Source organism: Salmo salar, chromosome 28, assembly GCF_965601325.2.
Source record: "Salmo salar chromosome 28, fSalSal1, whole genome shotgun sequence".
NCBI lineage: Eukaryota > Metazoa > Chordata > Actinopteri > Salmoniformes > Salmonidae > Salmo > Salmo salar.
This window is the reverse complement of record NC_138318.1, coordinates 41,192,501-41,214,689: the sequence shown is the minus strand read 5'-3', so window position 1 is coordinate 41,214,689 and position 22,189 is coordinate 41,192,501. Positions and strand designations below refer to the sequence as shown.

General features: G+C 45.2%; 1 protein-coding gene across 2 annotated transcripts in view; it reads left to right on the top strand.

Annotated features, from left to right (window-relative positions):
• Positions 1-22,189, top strand: part of LOC106589958 (calpain-1 catalytic subunit) — a 49,109-nt gene that overhangs the window by 18,912 nt on the left and 8,008 nt on the right. For both annotated transcript variants that reach the window (XM_014180426.3, XM_014180423.3), the window contains 15 exons: positions 3,448-3,517; positions 5,142-5,260; positions 8,432-8,565; positions 8,751-8,919; positions 9,854-9,937; positions 10,818-10,903; positions 11,154-11,228; positions 16,036-16,196; positions 18,952-19,121; positions 19,265-19,276; positions 19,479-19,690; positions 19,891-19,930; positions 21,478-21,543; positions 21,670-21,727; positions 21,935-21,999. In XM_014180426.3, the coding sequence (XP_014035901.1) occupies positions 3,448-3,517; positions 5,142-5,260; positions 8,432-8,565; positions 8,751-8,919; positions 9,854-9,937; positions 10,818-10,903; positions 11,154-11,228; positions 16,036-16,196; positions 18,952-19,121; positions 19,265-19,276; positions 19,479-19,690; positions 19,891-19,930; positions 21,478-21,543; positions 21,670-21,727; positions 21,935-21,999 (1,521 nt within the window). The remainder of the gene's footprint in view (positions 1-3,447; positions 3,518-5,141; positions 5,261-8,431; positions 8,566-8,750; positions 8,920-9,853; positions 9,938-10,817; positions 10,904-11,153; positions 11,229-16,035; positions 16,197-18,951; positions 19,122-19,264; positions 19,277-19,478; positions 19,691-19,890; positions 19,931-21,477; positions 21,544-21,669; positions 21,728-21,934; positions 22,000-22,189) is intronic.

The following is a 22,189-nucleotide window of genomic DNA, read 5'->3' as shown; positions in this document are numbered from 1 at the left end:
GGTAGTACCAGGGTAGGTCAGGGTAGTACCAGGGTAGTACCAGTGTAGCACCAGGGTAGTTCAGGGTAGTACCAGGGTAGTACCAGGGTAGTTCAGGGTAGTACCAGGGTAGTTCAGGGTAGTACCAGGGTAGTACCAGGGTAGTTCAGGGTAGTTCAGGGTAGTACCAGGGTAGTTCAGGGTAGTTCAGGGTAGTACCAGGGTAGTTCAGGGTAGTTCAGGGTAGTACCAGGGTAGTTCAGGGTAGTACCAGGGTAGTTCAGGGTAGTTCAGGGTAGTTCAGGGTAGTACCAGGGTAGTTCAGGGTAGTACCAGGGTAGTACCAGGGTAGTTCAGGGTAGTACCAGGGTAGTTAAGGGTAGTTCAGGGTAGTACCAGGGTAGGTCAGGGTAGGTCAGGGTAGTACCAGGGTAGTACCAGTGTAGCACCAGGGTAGTTCAGGGTAGTACCAGGGTAGTACCAGGGTAGTTCAGGGTAGTACCAGGGTAGTTCAGGGTAGTACCAGGGTAGTTCAGGGTAGTTCAGGGTAGTACCAGGGTAGTTCAGGGTAGTACCAGGGTAGGTCAGGGTAGTTCAGGGTAGTACCAGGGTATGTCAGGGTAGTACCAGGGTAGTTCAGGGTAGTTCAGGGTAGTACCAGGGTATGTCAGGGTAGTACCAGGGTAGTTCAGGGTACGACCAGGGTATGTCAGGGTAGTACCAGGGTAGTTCAGGGTAGTACCAGGGTATTTCAGGGTAGTACCAGGGTATGTCAGGGTAGTACCAGGGTAGTACCAGTGTAGCACCAGGGTAGTTCAGGGTAGTACCAGGGTAGTACCAGGGTAGTTCAGGGTAGTACCAGGGTAGTTCAGGGTAGTTCAGGGTAGTACCAGGGTAGTACCAGGGTAGTACCCGGGTAGTTCAGGGTAGTACCAGGGTAGTACCAGGGTAGTTCAGGGTAGCCTAGTGGTTAGAGCGTTGCACCAGTAACTGGAAGGTTGCTGGATCGAATCCCCCGAGCTGACAAGGTTAAAAATATGTCGTTCTGCCCCTGAGCAAGGCAGTTAACCCCCTGTTCCCCGGGCGCCGAAGACGTGGATGTGTTGATTAAGGCAGCCCTCCGCACCTCTCTGATTCAGAGGGGGTTGGGTTAAATGCGGAAGACACATTTCAGTTGAATGCATTTAGTTGTACAACTGACTAGGTCCCCCCCCCCCTTTCCCTTAGTTGATTTGTAGGGCGAGGAGTGTCATTGGTTTGAGAGTTGATGTTAGGGTCAGTTATAAGGGTCAGTTATAGGGTCAGTTATAGGCAGGGGTCAGTTATAGGGTCAGTTATAAGGGACAGTTATAAGGGTCAGTTATAAGGGACAGTTATAGGATCAGTTATAAGGGACAGTTATAGGGACAGTTATAGGGTCAGTTATAAGGGACAGTTATAAGGGTCAGTTATAAGGGTCAGTTATAAGGGACAGTTATAAGGGTCAGTTATAAGGGACAGTTATAGGGTCAGTTATAAGGGACAGTTATAAGGGACAGTTATAGGGACAGTTATAGGGTCAGTTATAAGGGACAGTTATAAGGGTCAGTTATAAGGGACAGTTATAGGGTCAGTTATAAGGGACAGTTATAAGGGTCAGTTATAAGGGTCAGTTATAAGGGACAGTTATAAAGGACAGTTATAGGATCAGTTATAAGGATCAGTTATAAGGGACAGTTATAAGGGACAGTTATAAGGGACAGTTATAGGATCAGTTATAAGGGACAGTTATAGGGTCAGTTATAAGGGTCAGTTATAAGGGTCAGTTATAAGGGACAGTTATAAGGGTCAGTTATAAGGGACAGTTATAAGGGACAGTTATAAGGGACAGTTATAAGGGTCAGTTATAAGGGACAGTTATAAAGGACAGTTATAGGATCAGTTATAAGGATCAGTTATAAGGGACAGTTATAGGGTCAGTTATAAGGGACAGTTATAAGGGTCAGTTATAAGGGTCAGTTATAAGGGACAGTTATAAGGGACAGTTATAAGGGTCAGTTATAAGGGTCAGTTATAAGGGACAGTTATAAGGGACAGTTATAAGGGACAGTTATAAGGGTCAGTTATAAGGGACAGTTATAAGGGACAGTATGTATATTACACACACACAGATCACATTGATCAAACAAGAATGACCATCAGTGTTGTTGTTTACGCCATGGACCCATAATACACTGCAGGACCGTTGCATTCCTACTTCCTTGTCTATAAAGCAGCATGCCTGTCCCTGTCACGTTCTGCCGAGGCAGCTGCTGCTATGGCTGGCATGTGTTGCATTATGGGACCAGTAGAAGCAGACACTCAGGTTGATCAGTATCGTATGACCTGTGTTGGTGTATATTGCTGAATCTAGACTATAGCATGACTTTCACACCCTTCAGCTGCCACTGTGACTGGCCTGTGTGGCAGACTGGCAGCGTGGGACAAGTAGAGACAGTTAGAAAGGAACGTCTCAGTCAGTCTAGTAGAGACAGGAACAGGAAGGAACCTCTCAGTCCATCCGGTAGAGACGGGAACAGGAAGGAACCTCTGTCAGTCCAGAAGAGACCAGACAGTAGAGAGACAGGAAGGAACCTCTCAGTTAGTCCAGTAGAGACATGAACAGGAAAGAAACTCTCAGTCAGTCCAGTAGAGACCAGTAGAAACAGGAACTGGAAGGAACCTCTCAGTCAGTCCAGTAGAGACATGAACAGGAAAGAAACTCTCAGTCAGTCCAGTAGAGACATGAACAGGAAGGAACCTCTCAGTCAGTCCTGTAGAGACAGGAACAGGAAGGAACCTCTCAGTCAGTCCAGTAGAGACAGGAACAGGAAGGAACCTCTCAGTCCATCCGGTAGAGACGGGAACAGGAAGGAACCTCTGTCAGTCCAGAAGAGACCAGACAGTAGAGAGACAGGAAGGAACCTCTCAGTTAGTCCAGTAGAGACATGAACAGGAAGGAACCTCTCAGTTAGTCCAGTAGAGACAGGAACAGGAAGGAACCTCTCAGTCAGTCCAGTAGAGACATGAACAGGAAGGAACCTCTCAGTCAGTCCTGTAGAGACAGGAACAGGAAGGAACCTCTCAGTCAGTCCAGTAGAGACATGAACAGGAAGGAACCTCTCAGTCAGTCCTGTAGAGACAGGAACAGGAAGGAACCTCTCAGTCAGTCCAGTAGAGACATGAACAGGAAGGAACCTCTCAGTCAGTCCTGTAGAGACAGGAACAGGAAGGAACCTCTCAGTCAGTCCAGTAGAGACATGAACAGGAAGGAACCTCTCAGTCAGTCCTGTAGAGACATGAACAGGAAGGAACCTCTCAGTCAGTCCTGTAGAGACATGAACAGGAAGGAAACGCTCAGTCAGTCCAGTAGAGACAGGAACAGGAAGGAACCTCTCAGTCCCAGTCAGTTAGTTTTAGCAGTCTAATCCTTCCTTTCCTTCTCTCCAGGAGCTGACAGATGACCCTCAGTTCATCCTGGGAGGAGCTACCAGAACCGACATCTGCCAGGGAGCGCTAGGTGAGTTCTGCGTAAACAGATACCAGAAGTCTTCAAAAAAGAGCAAAGGACCTGATTTTAAAACTACTCTAGTACTACCTGAAATACTCTTTGTTAACCCCCAACGGTCTACCACAGTACTACCTGAAATACTCTTTGTTAAACCCCCAACGGTCTACCACAGTACTACCTGAAATACTCTTTGTTAACCCCCAACGGTCTACCACAGTACTACCTGAAAGGCTCTTTGTTAAACCCCCAACGGTCTACCACAGTACTACCTGAAATACTCTTTGTTAACCCCCAACGGTCTACCACAGTACTACCTGAAATACTCTTTGTTAACCCCCAACGGTCTACCACAGTACTACCTGAAATACTCTTTGTTAACCCCCAACGGTCTACCACAGTACTACCTGAAAGGCTCTTTGTTAACCCCCAACGGTCTACCACAGTACTACCTGAAATACTCTTTGTTAACCCCCAACGGTCTACCACAGTACTACCTGAAATACTCTTTGTTAACCCCCAACGGTCTACCACAGTACTACCTGAAATACTCTTTGTTAACCCCCAACGGTCTACCACAGTACTACCTGAAAGGCTCTTTGTTAACCCCCAACGGTCTACCACAGTACTACCTGAAATACTCTTTGTTAACCCCCAACGGTCTACCACAGTACTACCTGAAATACTCTTTGTTAACCCCCAACGGTCTACCACAGTACTACCTGAAAGGCTCTTTGTTAACCCCCAACGGTCTACCACAGTACTACCTGAAAGGCTCTTTGTTAACCCCCAACGGTCTACCACAGTACTACCTGAAAGGCTCTTTGTTAACCCCCAACGGTCTACCACAGTACTACCTGAAAGGCTCTTTGTTAACCCCCAACGGTCTACCACAGTACTTGGCTTGTGCAAGAATGACAGAACACCATAATTACATATACAATTCGGTCATTTAGCAGACGCTCTAATCCCGAGCGATTTACAGTCAGTGCGTTCAATGTAAAGTAGCTAGGTAAGCCAACCGCTCTCCTACTCTCCTACTCTCTGGTATTTACATACAGGATGTACTGATAGTGGTATTTACATACAGGATGTACTGATAGTGCCCACTCATCTATATCATGTCTCATGTTGCCTACACCCTACTCAAGATTTACAACATGCTTTTACTTTAGTCATCAATGTGTGGTCTGTTTATTTCACATCAAATCAAGAGTGCCGTAGTTGTAGCTGGTTCAGGAAATCAAACAAGACTCCTCTTTCACAGGTTCAGTACAGAATTTGAGTGTGGAAAATTCCTATTTGGTAGAACAGAGTTGGACTGTGGGGCAGGACAGTACACACTGGTTTGGACCTGGCTCAGGGCCACTGAGCCTTCCTTCCTAGAGGAACTAACTTCATACTAATGCCCTGGACCAGAAATGGGTTGGCCCTGGCTGACATCCATTCACAAGCACAGCCTGGTACACACTCCACCTGCTGGCCGTTCTAGTTAAACGATTGCAACAATTTTTCTCTCTCTCTGTCTTTCTGTGTCTATCTCTCTTTCACTCTCTCCCCGCCTCCCCCTCCTTCCTCCCCTGCCCCACCCTCCTCCCTCGCTGCTCCCTCCCTCACCCCTCTCTCCCTCCATCAGGTGATTGCTGGCTTCTAGCAGCCATAGCCTCTCTAACCCTCAATGAGAGGCTGCTACACCGAGTGGTCCCTCATGGTCAGTCCTTCCAAGAGGACTACGCTGGGATCTTCCACTTTCAGGTACGACTACACACACAAATCTCCCTCCTGTCAGGTTACAAACACACTTGCAGGGTTATAGCATCCTTTAGGTCATCGGCAAGGCAATTACATTATATTAAATTCAATAACCTTTATTATTCCCTTGTTTGCTGAAATGATCGACCCATAATGGACCTTCTTTGAGTCCGCTATGAGACCTGGCCAAGAAGGCAGCAACACTCAATATATTACATCATTAAAACATACAACAATACAATACAACATCATTCAGCCTAAAAAAACAGCATTTACACTCCTCTGTAACAGTCTCACATCAATATTTTAAATTCATTCAGTGGCACTAACATGTCTAGATGAAGCATGGATTGTAGACTCTTCCATGCCTCTGGTGCACAAGAAGAGAAGGCAGTCTTCCCTAATACTGTGAATGTCCTGGGGACTTTAAGTAGCAACCACCTAGCAGACCGGGTATGGTAACATAGCAACCACCTAGCAGACCGGGTATGGTAACATAGCAACCACCTAGCAGACCGGGTATGGTAACATAGCAACCACCTAGCAGACCGGGTATGGTAACATAGCAACCACCTAGCAGACCGGGTATGGTAACATAGCAACCACCTAGCAGACGGGGTATGGTAACATAGCAACCACCTAGCAGACCGGGTATGGTAACATAGCAACCACCTAGCAGACCGGGTATGGTAACATAGCAACCGCCTAGCAGACCGGGTATGGTAACATAGCAACCGCCTAGCAGACCGGGTATGGTAACATAGCAACCACCTAGCAGACCGGGTATGGTAACATAGCAAACACCTAGCAGACCGGGTATGGTAACATAGCAACCACCTAGCAGACCGGGTATGGTAACATAGCAACCACCTAGCAGACCGGGTATGGTAACATAGCAACCACCTAGCAGACCGGGTATGGTAACATAGCAACCACCTAGCAGACCGGGTATGGTAACATAGCAACCACCTAGCAGACCGGGTATGGTAACATAGCAACCACCTAGCAGACCGGGTATGGTAACATAGCAACCACCTAGCAGACCGGGTATGGTAACATAGCAACCGCCTAGCAGACCGGGTATGGTAACATAGCAACCACCTAGCAGACCGGGTATGGTAACATAGCAACCACCTAGCAGACCGGGTATGGTAACATAGCAACCACCTAGCAGACCGGGTATGGTAACTTCCGGCGATTAAAGGACACCAGACTACAGAGTTGAATAGGGACCACCAATAGACTTTGAAGTGAAACACTTATTCAGTGACTATATTCATAGGTTGAACTTATGCCATTCGGTCGCCTCGTGCCATTGTTATGAACGCTCTCCAAGACGCCCTCCGCCAGAGCGGTACCCTAAAGTCATTCTGAACTGGGGCTAATGACTGTTTTGTCTAAATTACACAATAGTCGCCTGGAAATACGATGACAGTGATAATATTTAGTTAGGAAATAACTTTGCAATCATAGTCATGTCGTCAAATTTACTTTAGACTGATGCCAATGTTGTCATTTGCTAGCGAAATTCGTAAAAAAAGAAAATTTGCTAGCAATGCTAACGTTAGTTATCTAAAATCATACTAATTATTTGTCTTCTTTAGAAAGCCAAAGTAATGCACTTTAGACCAAATCTTCATCAGCGCCCAATGAGGATGCATTGAGTAGAAAGTTCATTTTGGGCATCAGTCCTAAAACGACTGTTCAAAACAATAATGTGACGAAACATGCAACCCATGTTATCACAGTCACAATCTCCATGTAGTTGTGACAAATTGCCAATTTTGCTTAACGTTTAGTCCGTTATATTTTACTGCGGTCATATTCTCTTGAAAGCACTTCGGCTACAGTTTTGTTTTGTCTGTAAAGAGTGCTGTTTGGTCAGTTCCGCCGTCTGCGTTGGCTGTGCAGTATTTACGGTGATACTGCCTCTGCAGAAGGCAGGGCCAGTCACACTTCCGGGAGCAGCGCTGTTGTCAAGGAAGTGAGTTTGTGTTTATTCACGAACCTCCCGCCCCCTCACCTACCGTCAACCAATCATGTCAATCCGGAGCTACTGTATATGGAGCCCTCCGCATTTTGGGAGGAGCACGGCGATGCAGTACAGAGGCTCCGATCAAGCATAAATTGGCTTTAAGTGGTGCACTACGGCTTTCTAAATGCCGGCACAAAGCCTTCTCTGGAGATAGTTTAGAACGGCCTCTGAATGGGCATTTACTAGTTTATAAAGGAATGACGCTTCTGAAGTGGGACTAACTTCCATCACTAGACGACCAGAACTGTCAATCAAATAATCTTGTGCTGCCTGCCTGCTGCCTGCCTGCCTGGTGCCTGCCTGGTGCCTGTCTCCCTGCTGCCCGCCTGCTGCCCGCCTGCCTGCTGCCTGCTGCCTGCCTGCTGCCTGCTGCCTGCCTGCTGCCTGCCTGCTGCCTGCTGCCTGCCTGCTGCCTGCCTGCTGCCTGCCTGCTGCCTGCCTGCCTGCCTGCTGCCTGCCTGCTGCCTGCCTGCTGCCTGCCTGCTGCCTGCTGCCTGCCTGCTGCCTGCTGCCTGCCTGCTGCCTGCCTGCCTGCCTGCTGCCTGCCTGCTGCCTGCCTGCCTGCTGCCTGCCTGCCTGCCTGCCTGCCTGCCTGCCTGCCTGACTGCCTGCTGCCAGAACCGTGCACTAGGTCTATCTATCAGCAATAGAATTCTGTATTTCGCAATTTCTTGGCTTGAAATGTCGCACAACTTCAGTAAAGCAAGGCCTACCATCAATGAATAGGCTAGGATATTATACAGGCAACTGACCGAAGACCGAACACACTCTGGCCTCGTTAGTGAAGAGAAAGAGCAAGGATTTTAATTTTGTGTTGAGAAAAAATCCCAACGTTTTTTTTCCCCGTCAGGGATTTTTCTTAACATTAAGGATCTGAATTTTGTTTAAACGTTCATCAGGTGACTGATAAACAATAATAACATATTATTACTATTTGTGTGGTCAACATTGGCTTGTGAGACTAAGGTCAGTCTCAATCCACATGAATGCTGCCCTTTGAGGTAGTATTTTAAGGAAGTCACCATTTTTTAAATTGAGACCTACCCTAGGGTTTCAGGAGACAGCTGTGTTCAGTGTTTTTTTTGCTATCCAGCTGAAGTTGCTATAAGAAAAATAACATTCTGTCTCTCTGTCTTCAGTTCTGGCAGTTTGGTGAGTGGGTGGACGTGGTGATTGATGACCGGCTACCAACGAAGGATGGAGAGCTCATGTTCGTCCACTCAGCCGAGGGCAATGAGTTCTGGAGCGCCCTGCTGGAGAAGGCCTACTCCAAGTATGTCAACAAAATCCCTTGGTTGCGTCCCAATTGTTCGCTCTGTTCTCTATTAAGTGCACTACTTTTAACCAGGGCCCATGTACATGTAGTGTAAACACTCTGTCATATAGAGTTTATCCTTGTTCTGAAATATGCTTCTAGTTGATAATGCTGACCTGATAAGTGAATGTCTCTCTCGTCAGGCTGAATGGTTCCTACGAGGCTCTGTCTGGAGGCAGTACCACAGAAGGTTTTGAGGACTTCACCGGTGGTGTCTCTGAGATGTACGATCTCCGGAAGGCTCCACGGGACCTGTACAGGATCATCAGCAAAGCCCTGGATAGAGGCTCATTGCTGGGCTGCTCCATCGACGTGAGTCCCCCTTCACCTGGTCCTCCTGGTACTGCGGTCCTGGAAAACAGCCAGGGGACAGCTAGTTTGATGTTCCTACATTTTAAACATCTTGGCCACGTTCTGTTATAATCTCTATCCGGCACAGCCAGAAGAGGACTGGCCACCCCTCATAGCCTGGTTCCTCTCTAGGTTTCTAATCTCCACCCAGCACAGCCAGAAGAGGACTGGCCACCCCTCATAGCCTGGTTCCTCTCTAGGTTTCTAATCTCCACCCAGCACAGCCAGAAGAGGACTGGCCACCCCTCATAGCCTGGTTCCTCTCTAGGTTTCTAATCTCCACCCAGCACAGCCAGAAGAGGACTGGCCACCCCTCATAGCCTGGTTCCTCTCTAGGTTTCTAATCTCCACCCGGCACAACCAGAAGAGGACTGGCCACCCCTCATAGCCTGGTTCCTCTCTAGGTTTCTAATCTCCACCCGGCACAACCAGAAGAGGACTGGCCACCCCTCATAGCCTGGTTCCTCTCTAGGTTTCTTCCTAGGTTCTGGCCTTTTCTAGGGAGTTTTTCCTAGCCACCGTGCTTCTACACCTGCATTGCTTGCTGTTTGGGGGGTTTTAGGCTGGGTTTCTGTACAGCACTTTGTGACATCAGGTGATGTAAGAAGGGCTTTATAAATACATTTGATTTGAAACAACATTATCATGAACTTTTAAATAGTCATATCATATCTTTAACATAGTCATAACATCACATTATCATGAACTGGCATGACATAGTGTAACTGGTTGGATTTGACATCCTAACCATTATAGGTGAAATTCCTCATTGCAAGAGCTCCAAATAAGCTCCACCACAAAATAGCATAAAATACTCAATTCATCCAACTACGATAACACTGATTCAGATGCATCATGGATCTTGTATTTTTCTAATTACATCTTGTGACTACAGATAACCAGTGCCTTTGACATGGAGTCTGTCACGTTTAAGAAGCTGGTGAAAGGACATGCTTATTCAGTCACCGGCCTCAAGCAGGTAGGTTTATACCTGACCAGGAACCCTGGTTCTACCTGGGTCTTACCTGTCTCTACTGTTGTTGTCAGTATGTAGACTGTTTATAGTGTGTTGTTAGTATGTAGACTGTGTGTATTGTTGTTGTCAGTATGTAGACTGTTTATAGTGTGTTGTTAGTATGTAGACTGTGTGTATTGTTGTTGTCAGTATGTAGACTGTTTATAGTGTGTTGTTAGTATGTAGACTGTATGTATTGTTGTTGTTAGTATGTAGACTGTATGTATTGTTGTTGTTAGTAGGTAGACTGTTTATAGTGTGTTGTTAGTAGGTAGACTGTTTATAGTGTGTTGTTAGTAGGTAGACTGTTTATAGTGTGTTGTTAGTAGGTAGACTGTTTATAGTGTGTTGTTAGTATGTAGACTGTTTATAGTGTGTTGTTAGTATGTAGACTGTGTGTATTGTTGTTGTTAGTATGTAGACTGTGTGTATTGTTGTTGTTAGTATGTAGACTGTGTGTATTGTTGTTGTCAGTATGTAGACTGTTTATAGTGTGTTGTTAGTATGTAGACTGTATGTATTGTTGTTGTTAGTATGTAGACTGTATGTATTGTTGTTGTTAGTAGGTAGACTGTTTATAGTGTGTTGTTAGTAGGTAGACTGTTTATAGTGTGTTGTTAGTAGGTAGACTGTTTATAGTGTGTTGTTAGTAGGTAGACTGTTTATAGTGTGTTGTTAGTATGTAGACTGTTTATAGTGTGTTGTTAGTATGTAGACTGTATGTATTGTTGTTGTTAGTATGTAGACTGTGTGTATTGTTGTTGTTAGTATGTAGACTGTGTGTATTGTTGTTGTATATGTCTGTGAGTGTTAGTGATATCTGTCCACCGCTGTCCTGTTGCAGGTGGACTACCAGGGTCAGGTGGAGAGGCTGATCAGGGTGAGGAACCCCTGGGGACAGGTGGAGTGGACTGGGGCCTGGAGCGACAAGTGAGTCTCCACTACCTCTAACCCTTACATTAACACTGCTGTAACAGAACCACTACTTCCACATTCCTAATCCTGAACCAACAGGTTATTAACAACCTTCACAACGACCACTAACCCCAGGTTGTCACCACAATCCTGAAACTTGCATAACACATAATGGAAGACCCATCCCCTTAGTTTCCAGCTCAAACCTCTAGGTGGTCTCCATTTCTTATTGGGGGTCTGTTCTTGTGTCCCTGTATGTGTCCAGTTCTTCAGAGTGGGATGAGTTGGATCCAACTGAGAGAGAGGACCTGCATCTACAGATGGAGGATGGAGAGTTCTGGTAGGACTGGGCTTACTGTAATTCCATCAGCTAGTAATAGTGCTGAGTGGGCTTACTGTAATTCCATCAGCTAGTTATAGTGCTGAGTGGGCTTACTGTAATTCCATCATCTAGTAATAGTGCTGAGTGGGCTTACTGTAATTCCATCAGCTAGTTATAGTGCTGAGTGGGCTTACTGTAATTCCATCATCTAGTAATAGTGCTGAGTGGGCTTACTGTAATTCCATCATCTAGTAATAGTGCTGAGTGGGCTTACTGTAATTCCATCATCTAGTAATAGTGCTGAGTGGGCTTACTGTAATTCCATCAGCTAGTTATAGTGCTGAGTGAGCTTACTGTAATTCCATCATCTAGTAATAGTGCTGAGTGGGCTTACTGTAATTCCATCATCTAGTAATAGTGCTGAGTGGGCTTACTGTAATTCCATCATCTAGTAATAGTGCTGAGTGGGCTTACTGTAATTCCATCATCTAGTAATAGTGCTGAGTGGGCTTACTGTAATTCCATCATCTAGTAATAGTGCTGAGTGGGCTTACTGTAATTCCATCATCTAGTAATAGTGCTGAGTGGGCTTACTGTAATTCCATCAGGTAGTAATAGTGCTGAGTGGGCTTACTGTAATTCCATCATCTAGTAATAGTGCTGAGTGGGCTTACTGTAATTCCATCAGGTAGTAATAGCGCTGAGTGGGCTTACTGTAATTCCATCAGGTAGTAATAGCGCTGAGTGGGCTTACTGTAATTCCATCAGGTAGTAATAGCGCTGAGTGGGCTTACTGTAATTCCATCAGGTAGTAATAGTGCTGAGTGGGCTTACTGTAATTCCATCAGGTAGTTATAGTGCTGAGTGGGCTTACTGTAATTCCATCAGCTAGTTATAGTGCTGAGTGGGCTTACTGTAATTCCATCAGCTAGTTATAGTGCTGAGTGGGCTTACTGTAATTCCATCAGCTAGTTGTAGTGCTGAGTGGGCTTACTGTAATTCCATCAGCTAGTAATAGTGCTGAGTGGGCTTACTGTAATTCCATCAGCTAGTTGTAGTGCTGAGTGGGCTTACTGTAATTCCATCAGGTAGTAATAGCGCTGAGTGGGCTTAGTGTAATTCCATCAGCTAGTTATAGTGCTGAGTGGGCGTACTGTAATTCCATCAGGTAGTAATAGCGCTGAGTGGGTTTACTGTAATTCCATCAGCTAGTTATAGTGCTGAGTGGGCGTACTGTAATTCCATCAGCTAGTAATAGTGCTGAGTGGGCTTACTGTAATTCCATCAGCTAGTAAGAGTGACTCTCACAGTTCAAACCTGATATTTTAATCATATGTTTTGGCCTCCATCGAGCTTCATCAGAATTAGGCAAACAGCTAATAATAACAATAATAATAATAATAATAATAATAATAATAATAATTTATTACATACACTACCGTTCAAAAGTTTGGGGTCACTTTTTTAAAGAAAAGCAACAAAAAAATGTACCATTAAAATAACATCAAATTGATCAGAAATACAGTGTAGACATTGTTCATGTTGTAAATGACTATTGTAGCTGGAAACGGCTGATTTCTAATGGAATATCTACATAGACGTACAGAGGCCCATTATCAGCAACCATCACTCCTGTGTTCCAATGGCACGTTGTGTTAGCTAATCCAAGTTTATCACTTTAAAAAGGCTAATTGATCATTAGAAAACCCTTTTGCAATTATGTTAGAACAGCTGAAACACTGTTGTACTGATTAAAGAAGCAATAAAACTGGCCTTTAGACTAGTTGAGTATCTGGAGCATCAGCATTTGTGGGTTCGATTACAGGCTCAAAATGGCCAGAAACAAAGTACTTTCTTCTGAAATTCAGTCTATTCTTGTTCTGAGAAATGAAGGCTATTTCATGCGAGAAATTGCCAAGAAACTGAAGATCTCGTAAAACGTTGTGTACTACTCCCTTCATAGAACAGCGCAAACTGGCTCTAACCAGAATAGAAAGAGGAGTGGGAGGCCCCGGTGCACAACTGAGCAAGAGGACAAGTACATTAGAGTGTCTAGTTTGAGAAAAAGACGCCTCACAAGTCCTCAACTGGCAGCTTCATTAAATAGTACCCACAAAACACCAGTCTCAACGTTAACATTGAATAGGCGACTCCGGGATGCTGGCCTTCTAGGCAGAATGGCAAAGAAAAAGCCATATCTCAGACTGGCCAATAAAAAGAAAAGATTAAGATGGGCAAAAGAACACAGACACTGGACAGAGGAAGATTGAAAAAAGTGTTATGAATTTAAGTTTGAGGTGTTCGGATCACAAAGAAGAACATTCGTGAGACACAGAAAAAATGAAAAGATGCGGGAGGAGTGTGATGGGAGATTTGTACAGGGTAAAAGGGATCTTGAAGAAGGAAGGCTATCACTCCATTTTGCAACGCCATGCCATACCCTGTGGACGGCGCTTAACTGGAGACAATTTCCTCCAACAACAGGACAATGACCCAAAGCACAGCTCCAAACTATGCAAGAACTATTTAGGGAAGAAGCAGTCAGCTGGTATTCTGTCTATAATGGAGTGGCCACCACAGTCATCTGCTAAATTACTAAAATATTAACAAATAAATAGAAATATAAGCCTGGAAATCTCGATGTTATGACTATAAAAACGAACATTTTATGCTTCACGGAGTCGTGGCTGAACGACGACAATATCAACATACAGCTGGCTGGTTATACGCTGTACCGGCAGGATAGAACAGCGGCGTCTGGTAAGACGAGGGGCGGCGGACTATGTATTTTTGTAAGGAAGTCTCGAGCTATTGCTCGGCTGAGGTAGCGTTTCTCATGATAAGCTGTAGACCACACTATCTACCTAGAGAGTTTTCATCTGTATTTTTCGTAGCTGTGTACATACCACCACAGTCAGAGGCTGGCACTAACACGGAACCCAAACCGGCTGCGCGCGTGCACCATCGTGCGCTATCGTGCATACATTTATTTTGTCCCCCTACACCAGACGTGATCACGATCAAATATCAAAACCATCTCTGAACCAATGACATTAATTTGGGGACATGTCGAAAAGCATTAAACATGTATGGCAATTTAGCTAGTTAGCTTGCACTCGCTAGCTAATTTGTCCTGGGATATAAACATTGAGTTGTTATTTTACCTGAAATGCACAAGGTCCTCTACTCCGACAATTAATCCACACACAAAACGGCCAACCGCACCGTTTCTAGTCATCTCTCCTCTTTCCAGGCTTTTTCATCTTTGACCTTATATGGCGATCGGCATCTAAACTTTCATAGTATTACCACGACAACCGGCAACACAGTTCGTCTTTCAATCACCCACGTGGGTATAACCAATGAGAAGAGGGCGCGTGGGTACCTGCTTCTATAAACCAATGAGGAGATGGGAGAGACAGGACTTGTAGCGCGATCTGCGTCAGAAATAGAAATGACTTCTATTTTAGCCCTTGGCCACGCAGATGCTCGTTGGCGCGCGCGGGCAGTGTCCGGTCTGGTCAGCATGTAAGACAGCATTGAATGAGCTGTATTCCTCCATAAGCAAACAGGAAAACGCTCACCCAGAGGCGGCGCTCCTAGTGGCCGGGGACTTTAATGCAGGGAAACTTAAATCCGTTTTACCAAATTTCTGTCAGCATGTTAAATGTGCAACCAGAGGGAAAAAAAACGCTGGACCACCTATACACAACACACACAAAGACACGTACAAAGTTCTCCTGGTCAACAACCTCTCCCTCAACGTGATCAAGACAAAGGAGATGATTGTGGACTACAGGTAAAAGAGGACCGAGCATGCCCCCATTCTCATCGACGGGGCTGTAGTGGAGCAGGTTGAGAGCTTCAAGTTCCTCGGTGTCCACATCACCAACAAACTAGAATGGTCCAAACACACCAAGACAGTCGTGAAGAGGGCACGACAAAACCTATTCCCCCTCAGGAGACTGAAAAGATTTGGCATGGGTCCTCAGAACCTCAAAAGGTTCTACAGCTGCACCATCGAGAGCATCTTGACTGGTTGCATCACTGCCTGGTATGGCAACTGCTCGGGCCCTACAGAGGGTAGTGTGAACGGCCCAGTACATCACTGGGGCCAAGCTTCCTGCCATCCAGGACCTCTATATCAGGCGGTGTCAGAGGAAGGCCCTAAAAATTGTCAGACTCCAGCCACCCTAGTCATAGGCTGTTCTCTCTGCTACCGCACGGCAAGCGGTACCGGAGCGCCAAGTCTAGGTCCAAGAGGCTTCTAAACAGCTTCTACCCCCAAGCCATAAGACTCCTGAACATTTTAATCGAATGGCTACCCAGACTATTTGCATTGCCCCCCCTCCCCTCTTTTACACTGCTGCTACTACTCTCTGTTGCTATCATCACGTTAATAACTCTACCTACATGTACATACTACCTCAACTAACCGGTGCCCCTGCACATTGACTCTGTATCGGTACCCACCTGTATATAGTCTCGCTATTGTTATTTCACTGCTGCTCTTTAATTACTTGTTACTTTTATCTCTTATTCTCATCCATATTTTTTTGAAACTGCACTGTTGGTTAGGGGCTCGTAAGTAAGCATTTCATTGTCCCGTGTGGCTCAGTTGGTAGAGCATGGTGTTTGCAACGCCAGGGTTGTGGGTTCGATTCCCACGGTGGACCAGTACGGGGGGGGGGGGAAATGTATGAAATGTATGCATTCACTACTGTAAGTCGCTCTGGATAAGAGCGTCTGCTAAATGACAAAAAATGTAATTGTATTCGGTGCATGTGACTAATACATTTTTGATTTGATGTTATATTCCTTGTAGGATGTCGTTTCAGGAGTTCCTGAGGCAGTTTTCCCGTCTGGAGATCTGTAACCTGACGGCGGACGCTCTGAGTGAGGACGGCCTCAGCCACTGGAACACCATCAAGTTCCACGGCATGTGGAGACGGGGGAGTACCGCCGGGGGCTGCCGCAACCACCCCAGTGAGTCACACACAGTTGACTAGTACATAGTTTACATACCAGAACACACCAGAACGCATAGAACACACCAGAACGCATAGAACACACCAGAACGCATAGAACATACCAGAATACGTAGAACATACCAGAACACGTAGAACATACCAGAACACGTAGAACATACCAGAACACGTAGAACATACCAGAACACATAGAACATACCAGAACACATAGAACATACCAGAACACGTAGAACATACCAGAACACATAGAACATACCAGAACACGTAGAACATACCAGAACACATAGAACATACCAGAACACGTAGAACACGTAGAACATACCAGAACACGTAGAACATACCAGAACACATAGAACATACCAGAACACATAGAACATACCAGAACACATAGAACACGTAGAACATACCAGAACACGTAGAACATACCAGAACACGTAGAACATACCAGAACACATAGAACACGTAGAACATACCAGAACACGTTGAATATTTACAGGAGATTTACAGTAGAAGAAAGGGAAAAGGGGGGGATACCTAGTCAGTTGTAGAACTGAATGCATTCAACTGAAATGTGTCTTCCACATTTAACCCAACCCCTTCTGAATCAGAGAATACCGAGGTAGCTTCGGGATGCAGGAAGGAACCACCCGAGTGAGTCAGAATCAGATCACATACCAGAACACAGAATATTTGTGTCCAGATTTCTCTATTGAGGCCTAAGTCGAATGTAAGTGATTTGTTTATTCTTACAAAAGTACAGACTCAGAGCTTCTAAATGTTATATATACCACTGTAGTTAACATGGGGAAGTCATGCTGCTTTAAAACGTTGATACATTAATCATCCCATTTAGGTGACAAGTTGAAGAAAATGCCCTTTAAAAGATTTTGTGAAGGTTTTCACACGTCATAGAGAGGCTCTTTGTTTAAACCCTCTTACACCCTCTTAAGCCCCACCCATCTCTTAAGCCTTAGGCCCACCCACACATCTAAATCGCATGTGAGTCAGCATGGCATTGTCCTCCAGAAAGTAGTCTTTCCGCTTTTAAACCCAGCTAAATTCAGGCCCAGAAAGTAGTCTCTCCGTTTTTAAACCCAGCTAAATTCAGGCCCAGAAAGTAGTCTCTCCGTTTTTAAACCCAGCTAAATTCAGGCCCAGAAAGTAGTCTCTCTGCTTTTAAACCCAGCTAAATTCAGGCCCAGAAAGTAGTCTCTCTGCTTTTAAACCCAGCTAAATTCAGGCCCAGAAAGTAGTCTCTCTGCTTTTAAACCCAGCTAAATTCAGGCCCAGAAAGTAGTCTCTCTGCTTTTAAACCCAGCTAAATTCAGGCCCAGAAAGTAGTCTCTCCGTTTTTAAACCCAGCTAAATTCAGGCCCAGAAAGTAGTCTCTCTGCTTTTAAACCCAGCTAAATTCAGGGCAGTGATATTTTTAAAGAGCTGTAGCAACACTTTGGCAGTTGTCCATAGCTTTCCAAAAATCCACGGTAGCAAAGATGATCTACATACTGACCTGTTGTAGACAGAAACCTGTGACATGACAGACCAATCAGGACTCACCACCCCATTATCTCAGCCAATCATGACTAGCCGGAAAGTATCCTGTCTTTCTCCCTGTATAGCTCAGTGCTTTCTCCTTGGCTAAACTAGATTAATCAGGTAACATGTCTATTCATATGAACAGACCAGTTAAGGCACATGAAAGTTCACATGTTCAAGAAAGCATTTCTGCAATAAATAAAAACACATTTTTTAAAATGTATTTTCAAATTGCCCTACTGTGAAGTAGGAACTAACGTCCAACCCCTCGGATCCTATACCTAGTCAACATAACACCATACCAGAGCACGAACAACAGTTCAGATATGATGTTTACTAAATACTTTTCTTTTTATTTTATTTTATTTCACCTTTATTTAACCAGGTAGGCTAGTTGAGAACAAGTCCTTTATTTAACGAGGTAGGCCAGTTGAGAACAAGTTCTCATTTCCAACTGCGACCTGGCCAAGATAAAGCAAAGCAGTGCGACACATACAACAACACAGAGTTACACATGGAATAAACAAACATACAGTCAATAACACAGTAGAAAAGTCTATATGCAGTGTAAACACTGGAGTGATACATGTGCAGAAGATGAATGTGCAAGTAGAGATACTGGGGCGCAAAGGAGCAAAAAAAACAAATAACAATATGGGGATGAGGTAGTTGGGTGGGTTATTTACAGATGGGCTATGGGCTATGTAAAGTCTTACTAAAGACTTCTAGGTGCATAATAAAACAAAACTGGACGACAGCAGCATCAACCCCCAGTATAACTCTGTCCTATCTCTCTCTGTTACTCCAGACCCGTTCTGGATCAACCCCCAGTATAACTCTGTCCTATCTCTCTCTGTTACTCCAGAACCGTTCAGGATCAACCCCCAGTATAACTCTGTCCTATCTCTCTCTGTTACTCCAGACCCGTTCTGGATCAACCCCCAGTATAACTCTGTCTTATCTCTCTCTCTGTTACTCCAGACCCGTTCTGGATCAACCCCCAGTATAACTCTGTCTTATCTCTCTCTCTGTTACTCCAGACCCGTTCTGGATCAACCCCCAGTATAACTCTGTCTTATCTCTCTCTCTGTTACTCCAGACCCGTTCTGGATCAACCCCCAGTATAACTCTGTCTTATCTCTCTCTCTGTTACTCCAGACCCGTTCTGGATCAACCCCCAGTATAACTCTGTCTTATCTCTCTCTCTGTTACTCCAGACACATTCTGGATCAACCCCCAGTATAAGATCACTCTGCTGGAGGAGGACGACGACCCGGAGGATGATGAGGTGGCCTGTAGCTTCCTGGTGGCTCTGATGCAGAAGGATAGGAGGAGGTACCGGGGACAGGGACAGGACATGCACACCATCGGGTTCGCCATCTACGAGGTGAGAGACAAGCAGGCCATCGTTATAAATGATTAGATCTTAACTGACTTGTCTGGTTAAATAATGGTTAAATAACTTGCTCACAGACATACATTTTTTGAAGTTACCAAGCTTCATGATTTTTCCTCTTTTCGTTTTTGCAGATTCCAGAAGAGGTATGGAAGGTTTTACCACAGCTATATATTTCAGGAATTTGCTTCATGCAGTTTCATGCATTGACGCATTTGTACAAATGATCACTTCCTAGGGTATGTCTTAATTATTTGTTCATTTCAATGATACACACTTAAAATCACATCTAGTTGAGCTTCAAACCCACGTCTGTCTGTCTCTGTTTCCTACCTTGATCCTCTGCAGTACAGGGGCTGTCAGAACGTGCACCTAAAGAAAGACTTTTTCCTCAACCACTCATCCTGCGCTCGCTCTGAGACCTTCATCAACCTGAGAGAGGTCAGCAACCGTCTCCGGCTGCCTCCAGGAGAATATCTCATCGTCCCCTCCACCTTCGAGTCTGGCAAGGAGGCCGACTTTGTCCTCCGAGTCTTCACTGAGAAACAGTCCGAGACAGAGTAAGAGTGTGTGTGTGTGTGTGTGTGTGTGTGTGTGTGTGTGTGTGTGTGTGTGTGTGTGTGTGTGTGTGTGTGTGTGTGTGTGTGTGTGTGTGTGTGTGTGTGTGTGTGTGTGTTGGGGGGGGGGGGGGGGGTTGTCTGTTTATGTGCGGTTGTGTATGTGTGTGTTGATTTTCATTGTGTCTGTTTTCTCATTCCAGAGAGCTAGATGATATGATATCTGCAGACTTGGAAGATGAGGTGGGTTTTCTCAACACCTGTAGTCACTCTCTTTCTTTTGGCCCCCGAAAGTTTTTAGTAAAAATAAAATATATATATATATACACACACTATATAGACAAAAGTATGTGGACACCCCTTCAAATTAGTGGATTCTGCTATTTCAGCCACACTCGTTGCTGACAGGTGTATAAAATCAAATAGACAGCCATGCAATCTCCATAGACAAACATTGGCAGTAGAATGGCGTTACTGAAGAGCTCAGTGACTTTCAACGTGGCACCGTCATAGGATGCCACCTTTCCAACAAGTCAGTTCATTAAATGTCTGCCCTGTTAGAGCTGCCCCCGGTCAACTGTAAGTGCTGTTATTGTGGAAACGTCTAGGAGCAACAACGGCTCAGCCGCGAAGTGGTAGGACACACAAGCTCACAGAACGGGACCGCCGAGTGCAGAAGGGCATAAAAATTATCTGTCCTCAGTTGCAACACTCACTACCGAGTTCCAAACTGCCTCTGGAAGCAACGTCAGCAACAAGAACTGTTCGTCGGGAGCTTCATGAAATGTGTTTCCATGGCCGAGCAGCTGCACACAAGCCTAAGATCACCATGCGCAATGCCATGTGTCGGCTGGAGTGGTGTAAAGCTCACCGCCATTGGACTCTGGAGCAGTGGAAATGCGTTCTCTGGAGTGATGAATCACAATTCACCATCTAGCAGTCCGACGGACGAATCTGGGTTTGTCGGATGCCAGGAGAACGCTACCTGCCCCAATGCATAGTGCCAACTGTAAAGTTTGGTGGAGGATAAATAATGGTTTGGAACTGTTTTTCATGGTTTGGGCTCCTTAGTTCCAGTGAAGGAAAATCTTAACGCTGCAGCAAACAATTACATTGTAGACGAATCTGTGCTTCCAACTTTGTGGCAACAGTTTGGGGTCGGCCCTTTTCCTGTTTTAGCATGTCAACGCCCCCTGTGCACAAAGCGATGTCAATAACATGATTTTCAAATACAATCTCTTTTTGGGCTTAGTTGTGATCAATTAGCATCTCCGACAAGCGGCTGAATCTAGTTGATGATCCCTGACGTAGACTTCATTATCATGTTATTGAATACTCATTCTAGTTGAGGGGCGGCAGCGTAGCCTAGTGGTTAGAGCGTTGGACTAGTAACCGAAAGATTGCAAGATCGAATCCCCTGAGCTGACAAGGTAAAAACTGTAACCGAAAGATTGCAAGATCGAATCCCCCGAGCTGACAAGGTAAAAACTGTAACCGAAAGATTGCAATATCGAATCCCCTGAGCTGACAAGGTAAAAACTGTAACCGAAAGATTGCAAGATCGAATCCCCCGAGCTGACAAGGTAAAAACCTGTCGTTCTGCCCCTGAACAAGGCAGTTAACCCACTGTTCCTAGGCCGTCATTGAAAATAAGAATTTGTTCTTAACTGACTTGCCTAGTTAAATAAAGGGATAAAATAAATAAAATATCCCTGATGTAGAGACTTCATTATCATGTTATTGAATACTCATTCTTGAAATGGTTTAAATGACGTCACCGTCCCTTACAGGACGTCATCAGTGAAGATGACGTCGACGACTCTTTCAAATCCATGTTCGCTCAGCTTGCAGGAGAGGTAGGTTTCCCTTATTGATCTGTTCGCTAAGTTAAGAGATGACCAATCGTAGGAATATAGCTTATACCAGCTATAAGATCTATGTCTGAAAACATGGTTTTCTCATTGTCCCCTCTGTGACTATAGGACATGGAGATATCCGTTCGTGAACTCAGGACCATCCTGAACAGGGTGGTGACTAGACGTGAGTACACAGGTTTCCGTTCGTTTGAACCCACAATGTCCTCATACACTATTGACCCCAAACCACAGGACAGCCCACCATTGGTGTAATCGCCCCCCCCCCCCCCCCCCCTCTCAGGAGGACCGGAGGTGTATTTCTTGTGGGTTCTGCTGTAAGAAAGACTCAGATCGTCAGTTTGAATGTTTGGTGGTGGTTGTGTGCTTTCAGACAAAGACCTGAAGACAGACGGTTTCAGTATGGAGTCCTGTAGGACCATGGTCAACCTCATGGATGTATCCTCTACGGTCTGTCTGTGTTGATCACGGTCCCCACCACAGACGTAGAATGACTAGAATGGTCATTCCAATTCAAAGTCAGTTGGGGAAGAGTTCTAGTCATTCTCTTTCTATGGTGGAGACACTGATCAGTGTTTCATTAAGACAGTCGGTCAGTTATTGAGTGTTTCAGTCAGACAGTCAGTCA